The sequence below is a fragment of the Pantherophis guttatus genome, chromosome 1 (genome assembly GCF_059756535.1).
Source record: "Pantherophis guttatus breed Tessera chromosome 1, ASM5975653v1, whole genome shotgun sequence".
Taxonomy (NCBI): domain Eukaryota; kingdom Metazoa; phylum Chordata; class Lepidosauria; order Squamata; family Colubridae; genus Pantherophis; species Pantherophis guttatus.
The window spans coordinates 328,638,977-328,654,407 of record NC_142063.1 but is presented as its reverse complement, the minus strand read 5'-3'; the positions used below and the strand labels follow the sequence as shown (position 1 = coordinate 328,654,407).

At 39.7% G+C, this 15,431-nt stretch overlaps 1 protein-coding gene across 4 annotated transcripts; it reads left to right on the top strand.

The window, feature by feature from the left end:
• Positions 1-187: 187 nt before the first annotated feature.
• STYXL1 (serine/threonine/tyrosine interacting like 1) lies at positions 188-12,204 on the top strand. 4 transcript variants are annotated; one of them, XM_060693160.2, is made up of 10 exons: positions 188-543; positions 1,653-1,907; positions 2,786-2,847; positions 5,716-5,860; positions 6,208-6,264; positions 6,931-7,076; positions 8,104-8,249; positions 9,006-9,103; positions 10,558-10,667; positions 11,842-12,204. In XM_060693160.2, exons 2-10 carry the CDS (start codon positions 1,805-1,807, stop codon positions 11,971-11,973), a joined length of 999 nt encoding a protein of 332 aa, XP_060549143.2. In that variant the 5' UTR covers positions 188-543; positions 1,653-1,804; the 3' UTR covers positions 11,974-12,204. The 4 variants fall into 4 exon arrangements, with proteins under 4 accessions (XP_060549143.2, XP_087739544.1, XP_087739545.1 ...); XM_087883418.1 differs by having other exon boundaries at positions 207-363; XM_087883417.1 differs by lacking the exon at positions 1,653-1,907 and having other exon boundaries at positions 215-543.
• The last annotated feature ends 3,227 nt before the right edge of the window (positions 12,205-15,431 follow it).

Here is a 15,431-nt window from a genome sequence, read left to right as displayed (position 1 = left end):
TACTACACTGCACTATACTATACACTCCAGCTTTCAAGGTAAAAAGGGAGAAACTTCCCAACTCTCGCGGGAATTAGATCCATTTTATAACCGGTGATAGGAACTCTCGCGACAACTTAACCGCTTCGCCAAAAACGATTTCTCGTCATCAGCCTCTCGGGGTTGGGGTTCGCGTCGTATATCGCGAGAGGAAGCGCGATTTCGAAAGCGCCAGTGACGTCCTCTCATAGTTACCATAAAGCGTCTCTCCGTGGGAGCGGAAGCTTCATAGGCCCGGTGGGTCTATGTGGCAAGAGATGGCGGTGGGGACGCGAAGGAGTTCAACCATAGGCGCAGCGATGTTTTTCTCCCTTGATGTTGCCGGTAATGACCTGCCGAAGACCGATGATGGTAGAGTGGATGTAACTGTAGTAACTGTACCACCATTAAAACTCGGTAATATGAAAAATAGATTCTGTGGTTACCCTGGTAACCGTGAACAGACACATAGCAACAGGAACCACAGTTGCCCTGACAATAGATGTCACGAACTGCACATGGCTGGTGGGTTTCTCTTTTTAATAATGCATCCTCTTAGGTTCTGAACTGAGTTGATCAGTATTTTACATAACTTTTTTTCAATTTAATCTTGTATAAATTAATTAGATCGATAAAATAAATGTGGTTTCATTTCGTCAGCTACGTGACAGAGAACACAGAGATCTTAACCTAAATTTACTAGAGATATAAAAAAGATACTTTCAAAAAAAACCCTAAAAGCAAGACTGTGTTTCATTAGCATAAATAATGTTACAATTATGTTCACATCTTGTCTTTTCTCGAAAGAATCCTTCCACGGAGGATTAATGTCTATATCTTGCTTTCTACTGTCCACAGTGATGCTTCACAATTCCTCATATGTGTGCCTTTCTTAATAGAAATATAGAGGGTTGAACCTGGAATTTTGCCTTGCAAAGCGTAAGCTCTGCCATTGAGACTTCTGTAAAGAAGCGTTCACTATTCCATTTCAGCTTATTCATCCATAGACAGACAGCAGTTCTACCTGGGACCCATGAATGCGCACACAGACACACAGAGTTAGTGATTATCCTGTTAAGTTTGATGGCCTGTACCACACTTGCCATATAGTATTGCTAATCATAAAATTGACATGAGGCAAACTGTATTACTGAGTATATAGTTAACTCAGCACTGAATGAGGAAGCTCCTATTTATTAGCAGTAGAGGGAAAAAATGAAAGTAGTGCCACCTTCGTTGTATCAATAAAGCCAGTTTTACTGAATACTGCCTCTCCCTCAATTGCCATCCTAAAGTCTACTGTAAATCCCTTCTAATATTAAGAAGTAACGCTGGAATATTCTTATTTTCCTTTATTCATCCATTCTGTTTTCCTGTTATGTCATGTCTGTCTCTTTATTTAATCCTACTGGGAGCCATTCCACTTGAAGCACAAGGCAGAGGATGTTCGGCAAACATTGAATCACTAAAACATATTATAATCTCTTTTCTTTTTATATCAGGCATTTTCTTTCATAAGCCTAACCAACTGTTTTTTTGCTGATTTTTTGCAAGCCATTTTTCAACTGAGTTAACAAGATTTCCTATATTGAGTGTTACCTCTATATAACAATCCTATTTTTTTCTGCTTTTAGAGTGAACAGCATCCTGGTACCTTGGATTTCAGTTTAAATATGAACTATTTTTTTAATAGAGGAGCCACATGACTCTGAATTAGCCTTCTACAAGAATTAATCTTTAGGGAATGCAATTGGATTGTGGCACTGAATAATTTTTTTCCAGTGGGATGGCAGGAGTGACCTTGTGTGAACCAACAGAACTGTATAATTTGTTGAATCAGTCTACAAAGATCTCTAGATTAGCAGAGCCAAACTATCTCTGTTTATTGGGTAAGTGAAAGTTATCAAAGATAGTTACATTAATACATGGTGCAGTTGGACATAGGAATACTGCACTGTGCCTGCTAGTCATCGGTATCCATGTGAAAGAGGGCAAATGATGAGGCATTATGATGCAAATATTATCATTTATGTACTAAGTTCCATCCTTAACATGATGAAATCATGATACAGATAGAATATTAACATGGCTTGTTGCAGATGCCATTGCTGCTAAAAAAAAATTCATTTTTAAAACTGTTTCGTATAAATCCTGTATATTACTGTTTGAGTGTTGCTAGGACTATGAGCCAGTTGTGTACAAAGCTATCATCCCTTGATCCTTTAGCAAATCCTTGAGGACCCTGCTCTAGCTTTGGGACTAAAGTTGATCAGCTGCACTTGAGGTTCTTACCCACTGAGACCATATTTATTTTATTTATTACCTTTATGTCCTGACTTTCATTCAGGAGCATTTATATCTTCTGTCCTCTATTTTTCCCACCAAACTAACCCTGAAAAATAAGATGGGCTGAGAGAGAATGGTTTGTTCAAAGTCACCTAATGAACTTCTCTTAGAACTTGAGTCTCTGTACTGATTTCTTCAGTACCCACAAATGTCAAGAGTAGGGCTGGGGAGATTTAAAAATTGGCAAGCTGGTGAAGTTAGAGTTATGATGCTAACTCTATCTCTTTAGAACATCTGCAACGTATTAGCACATATACAATAACCATTCCAATATAGCCCTGCTGGTTCCTGGGCCATTCCTAGTTCAGCACCTTAACTACTACTTTTCATTGCCCTTCTTTTCATATAGATTTCAGTATAGATTTGTACTTGTAGATTTCATATAAATATATTTTATTTTTTCTTCTTGCTTTACTTTCAGATGCTCGTACCAAGAGGGAATATAATGAAAGCCATTTGATGACAGCACTAAGAGTCAAAACAGTGAGTTTTATTTCTGGAGAAGTCTATGATTTTTAATCTCCTCATGTACTCTAAATGAAGAGATTTTTCTAATGGCTAGAAACTCTTTAATTTTCTTTGCTAACATTTATGGAATGAAATTAGCTATTGCTTTTATGGTCATACTCTACCTTTAGGCCAGCCTATGCACATTTATCCTGATATAGCCCTATCAGACAAAATGGGGCTTGTTGCTTCGTAAATATACATTACATGACACAATAATAAAAGAGCAGAAACATAACTGAAACAATCTCATTCTTCAATGTATTGAAATAAATGGAAGAAAATAGAATAGATTTGGCTTGTTGCCTAGAAAGGAAGAAGGAAGAAACCAGGTTCCTGTGTGATTAATGTGTTCCAACATTTGGACTACTGATGTGAAAAGTGTTTTGAAATTAAAACAAACACATTAAAAAGCCCTGTTTCATGCTTGAATGTACTTCCCAACATTACCAGTACTGTTCCATTAGTAATCTGAAACCATTCTGAAGTGTTTCAAGTTGAAAACACTTCCTTTGAATTTTGAAAGTGAAAATCTTTTAATTTAGGGAATATAATTAGATTTTGATGGCTTGTTTTTGAACGAAGGATTAGGGTCAGGATTCAGAATAGTTCTAAAACTGTTCTTAATTGGCAAGGCAGGTTCCTGCTAGACTAGACATTTGTTTGTTTTGAATACAGCAATCAATGGTTCTTGGGGAACCTATTGTTCCATAGCCATTTCCATAAATAACATTGAGCATTTAGGGACCAGAGTTTTGAGGTAGCTATATCATCCGTCCGCACCAATACGCATATGTGACAGTGCTATAGTTTCTTGGCCTATTGAGCCAAGAAACACACAAACGCTGTATAGAATAGAACAGAATAGAATTCTTTATTGGCCAAGTGTGATTGGACACACAAGGAATTTGTCTTAGGTGTATATGCTCTCAGTGTACATAGGAGAATAAAATACATTCATCGAGAATAAAAAGGTATAACACTTAGTGATAGTCAAGGTTACTAATAAGATATCAAATCGTATTAGGAAACAATAAAAACAATATAAATTGAAAGATACAAGCAACATGGTTATAGTAATGTGGGAAGAGATAGATACTAGTAAGGAAGAGAAGAATAATAGTAATACAGTCTTAGTAAATTATTTGACAGTGTTGTGGGAATTAGTTGTAAAGCAGAGTGATGGCATTCAGGGAAAAACTGTCCTTGTGTCTAGTTGTTCTGATGTGCAGTGCCCTATAGCGTCCTTTTGAGGGTAGAAGTTGAAACAATTTATATCCAGGATATTTATTTATTTATTTATTTATTTATTTATTTATTTATTTATTATTTATTTATTTATTTATTTATTTATTTATTTATTTATTATTTATTTATTAAATTTATATACCGCCCTATTCCTAAGGGACTCAGGGCGGTGAACAGCGAACGATAAAAATACATGTAATACAAACGTTAATAAAAAATCAATTAAAATATACTAAACACTCTGGTCCTAGATAATTCAAGACATCCCAGTTTAAAATAAAATCAAAAAGCAATATAAAGGGAAAGTTAGGCCAGGCCGGCCTGCTGAAACAGGAATGTTTTGAGGGCACGGCGGAAAGTGCGCAGATCCGGAATCTTCTGTATCTCGGGGGAGCTCATTCCAGATGGTGGGTGCTCCCACAGAAAAGGCTCTCCCACTGGGGGCCGCCAGTCGACACTGTTTGGCTGACGGCACCCTGAGAAGCCCCTCTCTATGGGAGCGTACTGGGCGGTGAGAGGCTATTGAGGGGTCTGTAGATATTTTCACACTCCTCTTTTTGACTCATGCAGTATACAGGTCCTCAATGGAAGGCAGGTCGGTAGTAATAATCTTAAACATTAGTAACATCAATTTTCTTCAAAATAACAATAGCAATAGCACTTAGACTGATATACTGCTCCATGGTGCTTTTACAGCACTCTCTGAGCAATTTACAATGTCATCATATTGCCCCCAACAATCTGGGTCCTCATTTTATCGACCTCTGAAGGATGGAAGGCTGAGTTAATATTGAGGCCTGTCAGGATCAAACTCCAGGCTGTGGGCAGTTAGCCTGCAATACTGCATTTTAACCACTGCATCACCTGGCCTCAAAACCCTAAAGGATGGGGGGAATAAAAATCCTGAGGGCTATCTTTCTTGTGATATAGGGTAATACTCAAAATGAGGAATTGAATGTACATCCTAAAACAGGTTGCACATTTTCCTCAAATATTTTTAACTAATTCATACCCTAGCAGACATGACCCAGAGCAAGATTCTTTGGAAGCCATTATGTCTACTCTAAGATTGGTCTCATATCTTCTCCAACACACAATTGGACATTCCAATGTCACCATTTATAAGTAAAGGGCTATTTCATAGCTGAAGGTTGAAGAATGGGACCAGATCTTGGATATTTCTATGTTTTTGTTTTTTTTAGTTTTTTTTTAAATTTGATTTTTATATGCCGCCCTTCTCCGGAGACTCAGGGCGGCTTACAATGCGCTAAGCAATAGCCTTCATCCTTTTGTATATTTTTATACAAAGGCAGCTTATTGCCCCCACAAACTGGGTCCTCAATTTACCTACCTTAGAAAGGATGGAAGGCTGAGTCAACCTTGAGCCTGGCGAGATTCGAACCTGCAGTAATTGCAGGCAGCTGGTCTTAATAACAGGGTGCTTTAAATCACTGTACTACCAAGGCTCCTTATTATGTTATGTTAGGGTTAGGGGTAGATTTACTTCCTTAGGATCCACCACAGAAATACCACACTCCATTCTTTAGTATCTGTATTTTGTGCTACTTAATTTACCTTTATTTGTTTGTTTTAAAGAATCCATTGGGCAAATATTTGGTGCCTCAATCCATCAACCTGGAATGTGTTCGATACTGTGTAATATATGATGGCAAAACGGATACTGTGGATGCGGCTTTTGACATGGATTATGATCTACTTGAAGTGGATAAAGAACTAACACGTATCATCCCTCTTTTTCTCAAAACTAAAAAGGCAGGGTAGTTTGCTAAGGCTTGGCTCACTCTAGAGTGATGTCTCATTCTTATTGAACTTGGTGATGATCAGATGCACTGGAATCAGTATCTAGAATTCCCAGTTGGGCTCCTGACAGTCTGAGACCAGCCCATCAAAGGCTTAATTGCATCAAGCAGTTGCCTTACTTCACCTGAGACTGCTGAATGAGGCAGACTACTGCAGCAAATGATGTGTATGGGGACTTCTTAAATGGGGAAAATGCTTCTACAACTTGTATTAAAAGTTTCAGAACCCTGTGTTAAAATCCTTTTGTTTCTTCTTCTCTCCATCTAGCATTTGACACAGGAATTGACATAAAGGAATTAAGAAAGAAACAATCCTCTGAATATAGTACGTTTTATGTTATCGTTATATCGCAAATCACTTGTTCATGTAAATGGGATTTAAGGGTGTAGATAAATCCACTACTCCTTGACATGTGTCTGCCTTAGAAGTACTTTCCTTTCCAGCATTTGTGGGGGGGGGGGGGGGTGTTGCAAGCCTAGAACAAAAATGACTGGCTAGCTCCTGTAGTTAGATATTAATAACATGGTTAATAGAGCCATTGCAAGATGTGTGACCTTATAGAATGCAGTATTGCAGGCTAATTCTGCCGACTGCCAAAAGTTCAATTCTGACCGGTTCATGGTTGACTCAGCCTTCTATCTTTCTGAGGTCGGTAAAACGAGGACCCAAATCGGTGGGAGCAATATGCTGACTCTGTAAACCGCTTAGAGAGGGCTTAAAGCACTATGAAGCGGTATATAAGTCTTAAGTGCTATTGCTAGTGCTATAAGTCATTTAAATAAATAAATACTAGGGGGGAAAACAATGGCGTGTCAGATAGATAGAAAGAGGCATTGCTTTTAAGAGACAGAGCTTGGATCCTATTGTAATGAACATGGGAATATACATGTAATACAGAGATCTAATAACAAATGGGATGGACTTATAGAAGCCCATGCCACAAATTAATAAATATTTTGTATTAACACTTTGCTCTCTAAATGCTTGTAGATGCTAAAGAAGGCTCTGCGGCACGCTGTGCAAGAATTATGCAGCGGCTCACCCGCTTTCCAGTCATGGTCTTAAGAGGCGGTTATGAACGCTTTACAGCCTCCTACCACTACCTCAGGACCCAAAAGATCTTTTGGATGCCTCAAGTATGACAAAAGTCATAGAGGACGTTTCTCCTTATACTTCAAGATTTTCCCTTTTTTTTTTCTTCAAGTCAGAGGAGTATTATTTTTTATTAATAAATTGGCAGTGGGAAACCTCAGGTATATAAGCATGCCCACATATATGGCCATCTTTGTGGTGGGAAACTTAAATCATCTTTGGTCCTCCAATTAGTTTCTAGGAGCCTCGGGAGGGTGAAAATGGCCTTCCCCACCCCCCCGGAGGCCTGGAAACAGCCCATTTCCCAACTTCCGGTGGGCCCGGAAGGCCTGAAAATCAGCTGGCCAGCACACACATGTGCTCATGTGCCCAGATATGGCTCCGTGTGCCACCTGTGGCACCTGTGCCATAGGTTCGCCATCACGGCCCTAGACACTCTTTCTACCTCTATTATTCCCTAATGTTTTTAGCGGGGCTGATTAAAACTGAGGGTTTTGCTCAGCATATATGTACAGTAAGATGAGTATAAGCTCAGACCTCCTCTCTCAGTAGAGACCAGATTTTTATTATCCAGAACAGGTGTTTGAACTCCACATTCCTTCTCTTTTCCTCAAGTAGCAAAAGCTTCCCAGATCCAGCAGGCATTTGAGGCAGACAACCAGAATCCATCCTCCTTAGGGAAGTCTGTGACATCAGTTTATTCCTGTTGGATATTTTTAAAAGGATTCTTCTATTTTATTTCATTTAAGAACTATCCCTGCAATATTCTCTTGTGAATTTTAAACCTTTATATACTTCTTTGAGAGTTCTCTTCTAGCCAAACTCACGCTGCCTGCTTTCCGTTTGTCTAATGAGAAGTACGCAGGTATCATTGAGTTCAATGGGACTCAATCTCAGTGGTCTGCAGCCTGCATGGTTCTATGCTTTATTAGATTTGAGATGTGAAGCTTAATCGCTCAATAACCTCTCTTGCAATCAAGAGGATCTTGAAAATGGCCATATTGATTTCAGCTCCCTGACTTTGAACAAGTACTGTGCTTTCATTGGATGATCTGTCCCCCTTCTCAACAGGAATTGGAAGCCTTTAAGACCTATCCAGTTGAAATCTTGCCTGCTAAGGTGTACATGGGAAACTACGCACAAGCCTGTGACAGCCAGATTCAGAAGGACCTGAAAATCAAGGCTCACATTAATATCTCTGAGGAAACTGGCGTATTGTGAGTATGCAGCCCCCAGTGACAGTATACTGAAAACAATTCAGCACTCCCCACTTGCAAAATTGAATCAGCCCAGTCAATATCGTCATGATATTATAACTGATTAGCATTGGAGTAGTTCAAATTTTTATTTAGGTATAAAACTCATATTGGTCTTCAGTCAATCATTCTCAAACTGGCCTAATTCATGGAGTTGTTTGGTGGTGGGAATTACATATTCTGTAAGCTATTTAAATAGACGGATTTCAGCATACTTAAAAGATTGTTCACAAGAGACTTATGAATGGGAATGGAAAAAGTGGATAGATTATGTGCAGAACAAATATCAAACTAGGAAGTATCAAATAGCTTTTATTTGAAAATGTTATATTAAGATAGAAATATTTTAATTTAGTGAAATTATAAGGGGGATGGAGGGGTTCAAGTTTTATAAAAAGGTTTTTTTTTCTGATGTGAGTATATTGTGGGGAAGTCCGGGGGGAGGGGAGGGTTAGGGAGGATGAGGTTGGGAAGTTTGGGGTGGGTTGAGGGGGGGGAAGGGGTGAAAATGTAATTGTAAAACTTTTGCAATAAAAAAAAAAAAAGACGGGTCATTTAAAAAATACAACAGAGTTTGAAAAATGGGCAAGGAATCAGATAATCTGAGTTTATATATTTGTAGATCTATTCTCATTGTGCAGGAGATACAAATTGCCTAGAGTCCTTAAATGGGATATATTTTGCATGCTTCTAAGCAGATTGTCTCTTTTTCCCCAGCTTCCTTGAAGACAAGGAAAAACTCCTTCATATTCCTATTCCTGATTCTCTAGAGGCAGATTTATTTTCTCACTTTGTCACCATTTGTCACTTTATTGGTAAGTAGACTATTGATATTCTCCTCCCCCAGTCCAGAGGGCAAGTGTATAGCCTCAAACTCATTTTTTACCTGTTTATTCCAAATATTCAATCTTTCCATCATTTCACCTCATTTTACCCCTGCTAAAGAGACAGGATTGTCATCAGCATTCTCAGTACATCTGTAAATTAAAAGCCTTCAGATTGAACTTCTTGAGGGAAATCCAGGGGTGGACTTGATAGTTGATCAGAATTCTCCAGCCAGCCATACTGACTAGGGAATTCTGGGAATTGAAGTCTACTCAAAATTGCTGAGGTTGAGAAACAATGATTTGGGTTATAAACAAAAATCATGGAATGGCATGAATTAATGCTGATTAATATAATCCCAAATTTCTGGTCCTAAATTCAAATTGTCATGAAGTCAGAATGGTAAAAAAAGAATTTGTGGTTTAGCTGTTTTTAGACTGCTGTAGATCCTGTCACAATCATAACCCTGTAATAGAGAATCTCCAGATTTCTGGTGTCAGCAGAACATTTAGGGATCACCTAAAGTGGTGAGGATAGAGCAGGCTGAGGTAATGGGGACAAAAAAAAGCAAACAGATGCTACAGCACACACTTAGCACCTGCCTGCAACTCCTTAAAGCAGCTGCATCTTTTTCCAGGATCAGGAAAAGAGCAACTACTTGAATCATCTTCTCTAAGGAGTATATGAGGATGACCACTTACTGTGGCAAGATGGCTTCTGAATAGATATGTGCAGATCAATGCAAATTTGATTGTTTTTGCCTATTGATTTGCAGTGTGTTTATTGAAATATCCAGACATAAATATCCAGACATGTCCATTTAGAGAACATCTGTAGAAATCATCATCGTATTGTGTGCTACTGTTTTTTGGTAAAGTGTTTTGAGAAGTACCGTAGTTTGCCACTGCCGCCTTCCTTGGGCTGGGAGAGATCAAACTGACTCAATGCCAGAGGCAAGATTAAGAACTCAGTTTTCCAGTTTCTAGCCTGGTGTTTTAACCACTATAGTACAACAAACTGGCTTTTCAACTATATTTATACAGTAGTGTTTTTTAAATCCCTTTTGTTTAGAGAACTCATGGTGTCAATTCAGAACTTTTAGTTCTCTAGATAACAGACTTCATTTCCCATTGGAATATGTAAACTACGCATTGGCAAGTTGGTCCTCATGTCCTCTGGGGACATAACCTAACACCTTCCCATAACTCTTACATACCTTGACACAGAAATAAGCCTGCCTGACATCAATGGAACATCCTACTGGACTTAAATGTATGAGCTTAAAACTTGAAGAATTCACATTTGGCCCAACCATCTCTCATAATTTTCCCGCATAAACTGGCATCAAGATTAAAGCTGTAAAAAAAAGAAAAATTGACTGTTTTTTGTAGTATTGCCTTCAAACTCTTAATGAAAAAATTAAATTAATGAAAAAATTGTTTAGATGCTTACATCCATAAAGGAGCAGTGCTGGTCTTCTCCACTTTTGGAATAAGCAGGTGTAGCACAGCAGTGATGGCTTACCTTATCCATTCTTGCAAGCTTTACTTGAAGGTGAGTGTAGTTGACAACCTGTGGCAACCTTTCCTACTAGGATAAATTAGGATCGTAACTTCCCAAACACCTGGAGAACACAAGTAGGGAAAGGCTATCATACACTGATGTTAGCTCTCCCTACCTCCCAACACATCTTGCCATTATGCTGAGCATTTGTGTAGCTGCACTCATTACATTTTATTCTCAGATATCTTTGTCCAAATTTCTCTCCCATTCTCTATTGTTTTGTGTGTCAGTTTTTCAACTATAAGACTCTTGGAACAGAAACCTACATTATTTGTAGATTTTTTACTGTCAAATTAAATTTGATGGTAATCAGTTTAGACAATTTGAAAAACAGAATGTGAAATCAAAGATGATATAGTGGTCTTTTATGCCCAAATTAGAACATGAATCATGTTTACTTTAAAGTGTCTCACATTATTAGTGTCACATACCGAGTCTTTCTTTTTGGTCCATTTCGCCTAATATTGGTCTACCATGATCATCAGTGGCTCCCCAAAGGCTCAAGCAAGATCTTCCCATCACTTGCTTACCTGACTGTTAGCTAGAAACTGAGAATGGAAAATATGGCAAATTAAAGCAAGGTTGTGCTACTTACTATGGCTCCAAGGATGTCTTCAGGAAAAGTCAACAAAAACAACATGGTGTGCATGGCTGAAGCCCTGCACCTTTTATTGTATACTATCATCATCATTTTAAGCCATTGTCTATCCATTGCAGGATGAAGGCCTCTTCCGCATGTTTCCAACCAATAAGGTCCTGAGCTTTCTTTTGCCAATTGGGCCTGCAACTTACAGATGTTGTCAATCCGTCTTGTTTTAAGTCTCTTTAATGGACACTTTTTATCAAGTGAGATTCATTCTATGACCATCTTGGTCCGCCTGCCATCAGTTGTTCTTGTTATGTGACCAGACTGTTGTGTATTGTATATGCATGAAAAGCAGTGAAGTTTCAAGTGATGTATCAAGAACTGAATTTAGGGTTTTGGCACATGAAGCATGTATTTCACTATGAAGTTACAGACAACCTTCCCTGATTATGGTTTAGATGGCTATGACTCTAGGAACATAGAATTCAATGCAAGTCTTCTGTTCCCCCAAGATGGTTGGGGCTTTCCTCAGATATTTTCCCTGTTCCTGATCTTTGCATTTTATACCTTTCTTCACAGAACGCTTGGAATTATGTCCAGAAATGTAAAAATAACATGCGGCCCAATCGAGCATTTGTGCAACAACTGTCAGATTGGGAACAACGGATCTATATAACTGCCATCACTGACACTTCAGAACCAAATTACTGATCGGCAGCTTTGTTTACTGTGAGTTACTGGAGCAGAAAAATGAGAAGGAAACCAACGTTTATTTTTCAGAAACTGTTGAAAGAAAACTTTACCTTCCATTGTTGCACTATGTTGCACTATTGCTGACTTCATCTGTCTCACACTCTACAGACACTTCATTATGTTTTTATGAGCTTGTTTGTCAAGGTCAGAAAGATATTATATAGAATAAACTTTCAGGCATCCAAAAAAGCTGTTCTCCAAACAAGTTACTTCCACTAAAAATCTGTGTTTCCAGCTACAGATCAAGAAAAGTTGTAGCCCTATCCAGTGGTGAAGTCCAATTTTGTTTTACTACTGGTTATGTGGGTGTGTCATGGCATGGCTTGGTAGGCGTGACAGGGGAAGGATACTGCAAAATCTCCATTCCCACCCCACTCCTGGGGGAAGGATATTGCAAAATCTCCATTCCCACTCCACTCTGGGGCCAGTCAGAGATGGTATTTGCTGGTTCTCCAAACTACTCAACATTTCCACTGTCGGTTCTCCAGAATCTGTCAAACCTGCTGGATTTCACCCCTGGCCCCATCCCTATGGAACACACTATCACCAGAGGTGAGAACTGCTCCCACCCTTTTGGCCTTCCGGAAGGATATTAAAACTTGGCTTTGCCAATTGGTATGTGGCCCCAAGGGAGGCTGTGATTGCTTAGTTCCCATCCTGTCTCTTAGTTCTGGTTTCTGTATAGTTTTTAAAATATTAATCTGTGGGGTTTCGATATTATATTTTAATTATTTTTCCATTTGTTTTATAACTTGTAAACTGCCCAAAGTCACCTTTCAGGGGAGAAGGATGGGATAAAGCCGTCCTGAGTCTCCGGAGAAAGGCGGCATATAAATTGAACTAATAAATAAATAAATAAACTAATAAGTACAAGTTATAGGCACACCCATAAGCACATAGGGTTAGAAAACAGGCAATGTGCATTAAGCCCTACCAGAGGGAATGAGGAGTAAAAGCTCCAGCCTTATTTTGGATGTTTTGGTTCTCAGCCATTACACCATAGGCAGAAGAGGGAGTAATACAAGGAGTGGACAGTCATTCCAACTTTACAAAGGTTCTACACAGTACCATTCAGGACAACATCACAAGAAGTCAATATTATGAGGCATAATAATACGTATTTTTTTTCAGGTGCCAGTTAAATATTCACTGAGCTCTGCTAGGGTTATTTGGGTTCCATTAGGAGCCTTAATAGAGTAATCCCTTACAAGGAGCAAAGCTGGCTGAGGAACTCTGGGAGTTGAAGTCCACAAGTCTTAAAATTGCCAAGGTTGAAGAGCCCTGCTGTAGAATATGATTACCTCAGGAGAGAAGCCAGAAATCTCACACAGGTATATTAGAAATGAAGGGGAATCCTGCATAAGCAAACTACTTGAATAATCCCTGACAATCCACGTGACCCAAGCTCCAAGCAAGCCAGTCATATTTTCCTTTGCCTGACACACCACTAACATCTTGATAGTCCTATATGGGCATTGGAATAATGGTAGTAGAAAGACTTCCCTAGTTTCTAGTTTTTTGCGCTGAAGAACTAAGCAAAGTCATGATCTCAGCTCAGCAACAATCAGGATTAGAGTTCAGAAAAAGCAAAAAGCATGTATGGGACCCTCAGCCAATAGTGTGATGCCTGTGAAGCTTGCCAGTCAGCTGGCAGCAGGGGTAATGACCCACGTGGATCTAATAACGTATCAAGGGCATCATCGTGTGCTGGATGACAGTTTTATTATGAAGGTTGCAAGAACTTGGCTAGAGCAAATAGACTGGCAATTCCCTAAGCGATAACTGACAGGTTGCACATGGCTCTCAAACTTGTTTTTGGCCCTTAGAATCTCCCCCCACCCCACCCAAGTAACTAGGCAGCAAATTACGCAAAGCTCAAAATGCCTCCTGCAGTTATGCCACCTGCTCCAGCAACCCTCACCCTGTTGTGATGGAAACTTGTCGTTTGCATCCGAAGGGCACTAAAGAGAAGTTACAAACATTGCAGCAAAAAACAGCTGTGGCAAGAAGCAAATCACCATGGACCATTAAAAAATGGTTGCTTTAAAAAAAAAAACAAATTTAAAGAATAAGAGGAAGTTGTTTGCAGAGAGTTCTCACCAGAGTTTCCGCCAATAATGTAAACACTTATGTGACTTCCAACTCTGGTGACATAGATAATAATGGCCTGATTTGTTGCTTGCCTGATCTGGAAAGGGTCAGATCAGGTTACAATTGAATGGGAGACAAGTGTAAAATGACAGAGGTCCAAACTGGGAAGTCAAAAAAGCATCCAGAAAGAAAGAAAAGAGCAAAACATTTATCGCCATGCAGGCAGTCCGTGAACTCTCCAGTAGCTGAGCTAGATCCAGTGTGAGTATCTTTTATACAGACCCAACCAATGGGTGCTTATATGACAGATCATAGCTAAACAAACTTGTCTTAACAGGATAGTTAGGCCACCACATTGCTGCAACTTCACCAGTATCTGACATCCTACTGTCTGACACACGATCTCTGGAAAGAGTACAGAGAAGAGAAACAAAAAGGATTATGGGGCTGGAGGCGAAATCACATCATGAACGGTTACAGGAATTGGATATGTTTAGTCTCACAAAAAGAAGGACATGATAGCAGTGTTCCAATATTTGAGGGGCTTCTACAAAGACGAGGAGGTCAAACTATTTCCCAAAGCCCAAAAGCCATGACAAGAAACAATGGTTGGAAGCTAACCAAGGAGAAAAGCAGCTTAGAACAAAGGAGAAATTTCCTAAGGGTAAAAGGAATGAACCAAAGGGAAGGGCTTGCCTTCAGAAATTGTGGGCGCTCCAATACTGGAGGCTGTCAAGAAGATATTGGACAGTCACTTGTCTGAAATGATAGGGTCTCCTCAGTGGTGGAATTCAATTTTTTTTTACCACCGGTTCTGTGGGCATGGCATGGTGGATGTGGCAGGGGAAGGATACTGCAAAATCTCCATTCCCACCCCACTCCTGGGGGAAGGATATTGCAAACTCCCCATTCCCACCCCACTCCAGGGGAAGGATATTGCAAAATCTCCATTCCCACCGCACTACAGGGGAAGGATACTGCAAAATCTCCATTTCCACCCCACTCCTGGGGGAAGGATATTGCAAACTCCCCATTCCCACCCCCACCCCCCACTCCAGGGGAAGGATACTGCAAAATCTCCATTCCCACCCCACTCTGAGGCCAGCCAGAAAGTGTTATTTGCCGGAACTACTCAAAATTTCCACTACCGGTTCTCCAGAACCTGCTGAAATTCACCCCTGGTATAGGGACTCCTGCTCCAGCAGGGGGTTGGACTAGAACAGGAGTCTCCAACCTTGGCAACTTTAAGCCTGGCGGACTTCACCTCCCAGAATTCCCCTGGACTAGAAGACCTCCTGGGTCCCTTCCAACTCTATTATTCTATG